This window comes from Alligator sinensis, unplaced genomic scaffold, assembly GCF_000455745.1.
Source record: "Alligator sinensis unplaced genomic scaffold, ASM45574v1 scaffold1669_1, whole genome shotgun sequence".
NCBI classification, from domain to species: Eukaryota; Metazoa; Chordata; order Crocodylia; family Alligatoridae; genus Alligator; species Alligator sinensis.
This window is the reverse complement of record NW_005843624.1, coordinates 21,276-29,847: the sequence shown is the minus strand read 5'-3', so window position 1 is coordinate 29,847 and position 8,572 is coordinate 21,276. Positions and strand designations below refer to the sequence as shown.

At 45.3% G+C, this 8,572-nt stretch overlaps 1 protein-coding gene across 1 annotated transcript in view; it reads right to left on the bottom strand.

The window, feature by feature from the left end:
- Positions 1-3,051: 3,051 nt before the first annotated feature.
- Positions 3,052-8,572, bottom strand: part of LOC106723347 (olfactory receptor 13G1-like) — a 10,262-nt gene continuing 4,741 nt past the window's right edge. The window contains 1 exon segment of the mRNA XM_025195590.1: positions 3,052-3,557. Within this exon segment, the coding sequence (XP_025051375.1) occupies positions 3,052-3,557 (506 nt within the window).

Below are 8,572 nucleotides of genomic sequence, written 5' to 3'. Positions count from 1 at the left end.
ACTGAATGCTGGCCCATGAGGGTGTCAGCTGGATACCCAGCTGAATGAAGAGGTAGTCTGTTCACCTGTGTGCTTGTGTCTGACGGCAGTTTATTGTTGCTCTGATGAACTGATTCTTGGCATGTGAGGGTATCAGGCTGTCCATGTCAGGCGTGTCACGTTAATTTGTGTGTGTTTGTGTGTATGACTGATTTGGTGACTGGAGGAACCCAACCCCAATGAAACCGAGTCCTGCAAGATAGCTCCATTGGGGGTGAGGACTGGCAGAAGGGAGAAATACAGCTCTGTATAGAAACACAAGTAACACAAGCAGCACATTAATAGAATTACAAAGACCCTAGAAGCGTATCCCTAATAAATGAGCACACCCCAAAGTGATGGGCCAATCTGTTAACAAAATTGGTGGAGAAGGCTCGCAGCACATGACCCTAATCTCGTGGTAATTGTTGAATAGCTGCTGCAGAGTGGTAAACTGAGGCAATGACCTGAAAGCTTTATCTTCCTTTTTTTTGGCTTCTTTTTTCTCTTTTCTTTCTTATCAGACCAAGCTCCTTCAGCTAGGTCCCTCTCTCATAGAGCCTCCTGTAATTTTTAAGTTAAGACCTGTGCTGGAATAACTTTAAGACCATGCTATAGAGATGAGAGTTGTACTTTAGAACTAAGATTGTGGAGTAATACTGTGTGTGTGCAATCTAAGTGACTGTGTCAAAGAGGCTTTTTGATAGTGATCATTAGTGTGACAAGGGAAATGGAAATGTCTCGAAAAACCCCTTTAGCTGCTCATTTGAGGGTTAAGTTAAGACCTGTGCTGGAATAACTTTAAGACCATGCTATAGAGATGAGAGTTGTACTTTAGAACTAAGATTGTGGAGTAATACTGTGTGTGTGCAATCTAAGTGACTGTGTCAAAGAGGCTTTTTGATAGTGATCATTAGTGTGACAAGGGAAATGGAAATGTCTCGAAAAACCCCTTTAGCTGCTCATTTGAGGGAGGAGAAACCCTGCAGGTTAGAGAGATGGGTAATGAAGAAGGGAAAATGCCCCTGGGAAAAAGGATGCTTCAAGGGTGAGAATCCCCTGACTGAGGCAGGTTTGAGTTTTGAACAGTATTTCACCACTCTTAAGCCACATAGTAGTGCAAAAGATGCAGCTGCTGCCTGGGCTGCATTATGCTTTATGCATGTTTGGAAATGATTGAACTGTTAAAGGGGAAGCAGGAACTGGAGCTTGAAAAAGAACATTTACAACAGCATTTTAAAGACTGTGAGATAGACAGGTGTGATTTTATAGCAGAAAAGCTTAAACTGGTAACTTTACTTAGAGAGAGACAGGAATAAGGCAAGCAAGACTTTAGAGCTGTATAAGAAAGAATTAACACACACAAAAGTGTTGTTACAAGAAGCGAGAGCAGCAACTCGTTTCCTGGCAGAGGAAAACAAGGCTGCAAAGGCAGCCTCAAGCCATCAGAAGTGTGAGGCGGAGATCAGGAAATTGCATGCTCAGCTTAGTGCCCATGAGGGGGTGGTAGCAGCTGTAAGGTTTGAGTGAGGATTGTGACTTTGAGTCCCCTGGGAAAATAGAGATACTCCCTGATGCAGTCCCCAAAAGCCCATTCAACCCCTATTGGCCCCAAATGCATAATGTTGCCCCTGTTACCACAAATGAGGTTAAATGCCTAGTTGCAGGAGATGATCTTCCCACAATGGAGATAGTCACTGCCATGGTGAGATGGTCTCCCAGTCAAGCCAAGGCTATTGCTGAGAGACTGGGGCCACTGAACCGAGACACTGCCATTGCGTGGCTGGCTTGCATTTGGCAAATGGACCCCTCTGCTGATGGCATGGACTTAACTCAATTAGCTCACTTATGTGCCTCTCCTGGTGATGCAGATGCTCTAGATGTGGGCATAAGTTTTTGGGAGCAAACTGCTCCTGGACCCCGGGAATGGATGATAAGTGCTCTTAAAATATTACTGCCAGCTTCTTCCCTTAAGAGACTGCATGTAATGGAAAAGCAGAAGCCAAGAGAAGCCCCAAAATCTTACCTCATCCAAAAGAAAATGCTAGCAGCTCTCTCTGATTCATTACCCCAGACAGAAGAGAATGAAGTTATCACTCTCCTTTATCAGGGACCTGAATTAATGCAGAGCACCTACGCAGGGTTAAATTCCCAGACAGAAATGACCACAGGGGTTGTGGATTTGGAACACATGACCTGGAATGAACTAATGCACTCTGCACTTTCAGGACCTTTGTGCCCCAACCTGCCCCTCCACTGCATGATGCTGCCACCTAAAGCCCAAGGCTGAGCAGCCCTGGTGTAAACTACTCTGCCTTGGCTCAAATTGCTGCTATCCTGAGTGCATGTTTAAATGGCATGTTAGTTTACTCCAGCTCAAACTGATGCAGAGTTTATTGCTTCAAATTAATTGCACGTGTAGATGCAGCCAATATTCCTAATGCTGTCTAGAGTATCACCCTAGACTGATAATATGAGTGCAGTTCACTAATAATGTAAATGAATACAAGTACATTTCCACCATTTTGCTAGCAGTCTAGGGCATGGAAGTTCTCCTATTTCCACTGCAGTGTGAGAACAATAATCCAGGATGTTGCAACAGTTTACATCAAGCGTGGACTTCAGATAGAGACAATGGGTGCATTCAGAAGAGTGCATGCTTGCAGTTTGCTCTGGCATGCTCTGGCTGCCAGCCAGACTCCGTGCAAACAGATTGATGCTGCTACTGCACTCAGAGGCCCCCAGGAGCCCAGGTAAGGCTGCTGGGGCCAGCACAGCTCTCTTACCCCACCCAGGACAATTTGAGGCACACCAGAGCGCACATGCATGGGTGTGCCCTGGGGCACATAGCAGTGGCACAAATGGGCGCTGTAAATTCTTGTGTCCCTTGAAGTGTGCACCTCTACACACAGGGATGTGCCCAATTAGGTTCAAAGAAGTCCATTAGGAACACTGGGATTTGAACCCAGACTTCACCTCTCCCTGCAGGCTCAGCTACTTTGGGTTTGAATCACACAGTCAAGCCTGTTATTTTCAAGCTGACTCTCTCTTAAGTGGAAGAATTTTCCTAAAGGCCACTTTGACTTCTTTGTTGTTCAGACTGTAGATCAGAGGATTCAGTGCAGGAGTCACAAGTGTGTACAGAACGGCCACCAGCTTGTCCTTATTCAGCAAGTAGCTGGAGGTCGGCCGAATGTAAGTATAGATAATGGCAGAGTAGTATAGGGCAACCACAACAAGGTGTGAGTAACATGTAGAGAAGGCCCTTTGCTTCCCTTCAGAGCTCTGAATTTCCAGAATGCTGCTGCTGATGAAGGCATAGGACATACTGGTCAGTAGGAAGTTCCCCATGGCTAGGAAGACATCAGCAATGAAGACCATGACTTCATTGAGGTAGGTTGAGTTGCAGGACAATGCCAACAGAGGTGGGATTTCACAGAAGAAGTGCTGGATGAAGTTAGGCCCACAAAAATTTAGTCAAAGCATGAGCAAGGTGTGCACCAAGGAACTGATTGCTCCAACTGCCCAGACAATGTCTGCTAATGTAAAACAGACACTCTTGGTCATGACAGTTACATAGCGCAAGGGATGACAGATGGCCATGTACCGGTCAAAAGCCATGGCTGTAAGGAGCACTAGCTCTGTTCCAGGTGACAAAGTGAAAGTAAAGAGCTGGGCCATGGACATCGAAGGTGATGGTTTTCTTCCCAAGCATCAGGTTATGCATCATTTTGGGTAGGATGGCAGACGTGCAAAAAATATCAATTAGAGCCAAGTTAGCAATGAAGAAGTACATGGGGGTGTGCAGAGGCAGGTGGAAGACAATGGCCAGGATGATCAGGGAATTGCCTTTGATGGCAACAACAAAAAGGCAGAGCACAGTTCCAAAGAAGAGCCCCTATAAATGGGGATGGTCAAAGAGTCCCTGCATGTTGAACTCAGATAGTCTAGAATGGTTACTGGCTTCCATTTAATAAGGCAGCTCTTCTGTAGGAATGAAAATGGACATCTAAACAATTGCAAACATCTGACAAGTAGAGCTACTAAGCAGTCTATCAAACTGACAGCCAAGCCATGGGTGGATGGATTACTATTACTACTACTACTACTACTAATAAGCATAATAATAAGCAGTCTATCAAACTGACAGCCAGGCCACAGGTGGATGGATTATTATAATAATAATAATAATAACAATAATGACGATGATGATAATAATAAATAATACAGGATGCATAGATTTACAAACAGCTGTTCAGCTCAAACCTTTAGGACTTTCTAGACAAATCACACAGCTTATGACAAAGCTAAGCAATATCAACACATGTAAATGTTAGACATTGTAAGTTCTTGAATCTATAAGAAAATAACAATATGAAATAGGCTCCACTGGAGCAGCATCAGATCATACCATATTCTGGAATATATGTTGAATCTAGAGTCCTCCAACTGTTGAGGGGAGCGGGAAGAAAATAACAATATGAAATAGGCTCCACTGGAGCAGGATCAAACCTTTCCGTATTCTGGAATATATGTCCCTCATTAGGAGGTATGCATATACAATATGGCCTGGAAAGTTGCTCATACACCAACACCTCAAGAGTAACGTGCGTTCCCCACTATCTACATAAGCTCTAGTGAGCTGAACTGTTCCAATGCTGTAACTTTTCACCCCATAACAAGGTGTGCATTAAGATGGGAACATGACATAAGTAGTAAGGACTTTTCTTTCCTTTAAGTCACTGGGGTAAATCAGGAATAATTCCTGTGAAATGTCCCCTCATTAGAGTTGCATTCCTAGGCATCTTTTATAACTGACAGGAGAAAGGAAAGCGTGGAATTTAATCTTTTTTTAAGCCATTACACAGCACATCAATACTTCCATATTTTCATATCTAGCTTCTGCAGTATTCCCTAAAGACACCTTTCTGTGCTATGTAGGATCCTGTATCTCTTTCCGTTGTCTTCAGAGTTTTTACCTCCTAAAACCAGTTTATTGCTTTTACTGACTACTGCTCCCTCCCCCTTCAGTAAGACAAGCATGTCTCCACTGGGGCCAGAGGAGTGACAGATGTAGTGTGCTGTAAAAAAGGGTAAAAGAGCCACTGAGCCAATATTGCTCTATTTTCATATTTTCCTAGAACAAACCAATTTAACTAATGGCCCCCTTTGCATCATTTTTTATTATTGGAAACTCTTTCAGCACAGATCCTATTGCCTGAATCTTTTGTCGTTAGCCCCACTATGTACCTCCAGCTTTGTACCTCCACTGACTTCAGATCCTGATCACAATGACATTAGAGCAATTCTGATGAGGGCTGGGGAGTCACAGCAGATTTTTTCATGTCTAGCTGAGATCGGTTAAGAGGTTAAATTTCATAAACTCAGTTGAAGAAATCAAAGCACACTGAGCTAAATCACAAAGTCAGTGCATTCATACGTAAAAAGAAAAAAAAGTAAGACAAATTAAAGTAATCTAGAACTCCAAAAGAATGGTGATGTCTCAGTCGTGCCAATCCCAGTGAAGTTCAGTTGGAGTGAGTAGTTAACAACCAAAATAACTTTAAATTATGAGTTTAAAAGTTTACATCATAACACTTGCTTTCCCTTTTCACAAATAATGATTGGAGTGTGCTTAAAATGTAAGATACCATATATATTGGTAGATAAGTTTTGAAAGAGTATTGTTTCCTCTTTGCATTTCCTTTTCAAAGAGTAATGAAGACATTTGAAAAAAGGAAGGATGAAATCAGGAACATCCTCTCCTCTCCCTGAATCCACATAGATGACCTCTTTACAATGAATGGAGCAACAACTGAAGGACAGACTCCAAGCATGTGCTACGTTTCTGAGGCTCGTTTTCATTTTAAAGAATCACCTTGTACAGAAAGTGCTTCAGTCCCTTGTGAACTTGTCCAAGATTTCACTCTCAAATAAAGCCCCAAAGGAGAATACCAGTGGGAATCATGTAAATTGGGAGGAAAAAAAAAATATATCTTTTAAGTTGGCAAAATACCTCTAGAAGTTTTAATGGATGTTTCCTTTTATGAGTGACTTCAGGGAAACGCTATTTCCATCAACTTTTTTTTCTTTTCCCTTTGTAAACCTGAACAGGTCTCTACGCACACCTGTAGGTTTCATGGTAATTCAGGAAATTTGAATGATAATTTCCAAGGATGAATTTCCAAGGTGAAATGTTGGCCCCCTTTTGAGATGAATTATGAAAGAGCCTACTATGGGGCCAGCATTTCCCCTTCTTTCTCATACTCTGCAATAATTGGCCCTTTGTGCACAAAGAACAATCTTAATTCATTTTCTATTGGAGGAACATTCCCATGCAATACCTCCAGTAACTGCATGGTAACCTCAAAAAGGTGACCTTAAAACTGTGTCACCTTTTGATAAGCAGGAGTAGTGCCTAACATGTTTTGTGGTCTTTGGAGGTCAGTTGGCTGAAATACCAAGTGGGTGAGTGTCACTGGGTGCGAAAATCTGAAGTCAGAAACAAATTTGGAGCTGTTACTTGAGAGAGACATTTGATTAACAGAACAGCAATATGCAGGAAAAGAAGCCTCCTCTGAGTTTCACATCTGAGAGGAGAAAGTTTTCAGGTGGAAAACCCTTTGACTGATAGACATCCACACCCTGTTGCAACACAGGACTTGTGCACCTAAATGGGATTATGGCACATGGGAAACAGGATCAAATGTATTTTTGTCTGTGGCAATAACACTAGATCTAACTCCCTGGGATCCTCCCAAACTTACTTCACTTCCTCTCTGTTTGGGCTCCCAAACATGAGACATTGCTTTTAAAGGTGGAGCTGGAATGTAACTAGACTGAAACTTGCCCTGACTGCTGTCCTCCCTGCCACTTGCCTCCCCTCCAACCTGCTCCTATATTGCCTGACCCTTTGGGCACTTGCCCCCTGCAGTGCATTGCCCCTGACTGATTTCCTCACGGCCACCTGCCGCGCACCATTGCTTATCCAATATTGTGGATCTGGCTGCAGCTCCAGTTCCAGCCAAGCAGCAGTAGCCTTGACCCTGAGTTGGAGCCGGAGCCGGAGCCGGAGCCGGAGCCGGAGCTGCTCCCTTACTGCTCAACAATCTCCCTAGTACTCCCATGGGCCGTGCACCACATGGTCTCTCACATGATCTTTCTTGCTTGAACCACCCCCGCCCCCCAACTTACACCCACACACACACACACACACACACACACACCCCGTGCAATCCCTCCACCGTCCCCTCCACACTGCACAATCTCCCCCTTATTCCTCCCAGCCTCCATCACACAGTCTCCCCCGCATCCCACCTGCTCCATGTGATCCTATCCATGCTCCCCCCTGGTCCATACACTGCCCAATCTCTCCCATGATTGCACCCCTCCCACACCACCCGCACTCCCCTTGAGCTGCATACCCCACAAAATCCCCTGCGCTCACCTCCCCGCACTGTGCTATTCCCCCCACACACCTACCCCCATGCCACCCAAGCTCCTCACCCCATAAAGCACAGTCTCCCCTGAGTTCCCCCTGCTCACACACTGCATGATCTCCTCCACTCTTGACCTCCCCATGCATCATGCAATCTTCCTTGCACTCCCCCTGCCTGAAACCCCACAATCTCCCCTGCATTCCCTTCTGCACTGCACAATCTCCCCCATGCTCTCCCTACCCACCACCACGTGGTCTCCCCCCTCACACTCCATGATCTTCCCTACTCTCCCCCAGGATGCACGCTTTGCAGTCTACCCCATGCTTGACATGCATGATCTCCCTGGCACTCCCTGCTGCGTGCGCTGTATGGTCTTCCACGAGTAACTTGCTGCAGTTGTAACCAGAGCCTCCTGCCCGAGACCTTACTTGAATCCAAGGGGTTTTTTTTCCATGTGTTGTATGGGGGGAAAAAAACCCTTGCCTTGGATTCAAGTAAACACAGCATTTAATGCCTTTTTTATTTCAATCTTCATCAATTAGGTCAGCTACCACAGGATGAATGCAATTAGCAGCAAAAATAGGAAAGGAAACAACTAGCCTGGAGTAAAAGAATGGTTTAAGAAAGGGGTGGGCAATTATTTTGGCCTAAGGGCTACTTAGGAAGCTTTCATGAGCTTTCACAGGCTAGGTCAGCACTTCTGGTCTCCCCAAAATGCTCACCAAAACTCACCGAGTGGCCTCCGCACTCAGCTAGGTGGCTAGGATGAGGCGGCAGCTGGGTGGGAAGTGGCATGTGGGTGCAGGATGTGCAGATGGGAGCCAGGATCATGGGGCATTGACAGTACAGGGCTGGAGCCCAGGGCAGAGCTGTGATCCGTTCCCCTTATGTCGCTGCATTGGACACCAATTCTGCAGGCAGGGGCATGTGGGGATCAGATCACAGCTTTGCTCCATGCCATCACAGCCCCACAATCCACGCCACTAGACATCAAGCCCGATGCTCTGCCAGTTTTCTATCCACCTTACAGTCCATTCATCCAGCCCGGACTTTCTTAGCTAGAGTGGGGCGATTCTATCGGGGAGCCCAAGGTGGGCACGGCGAGCCCCCAAGAG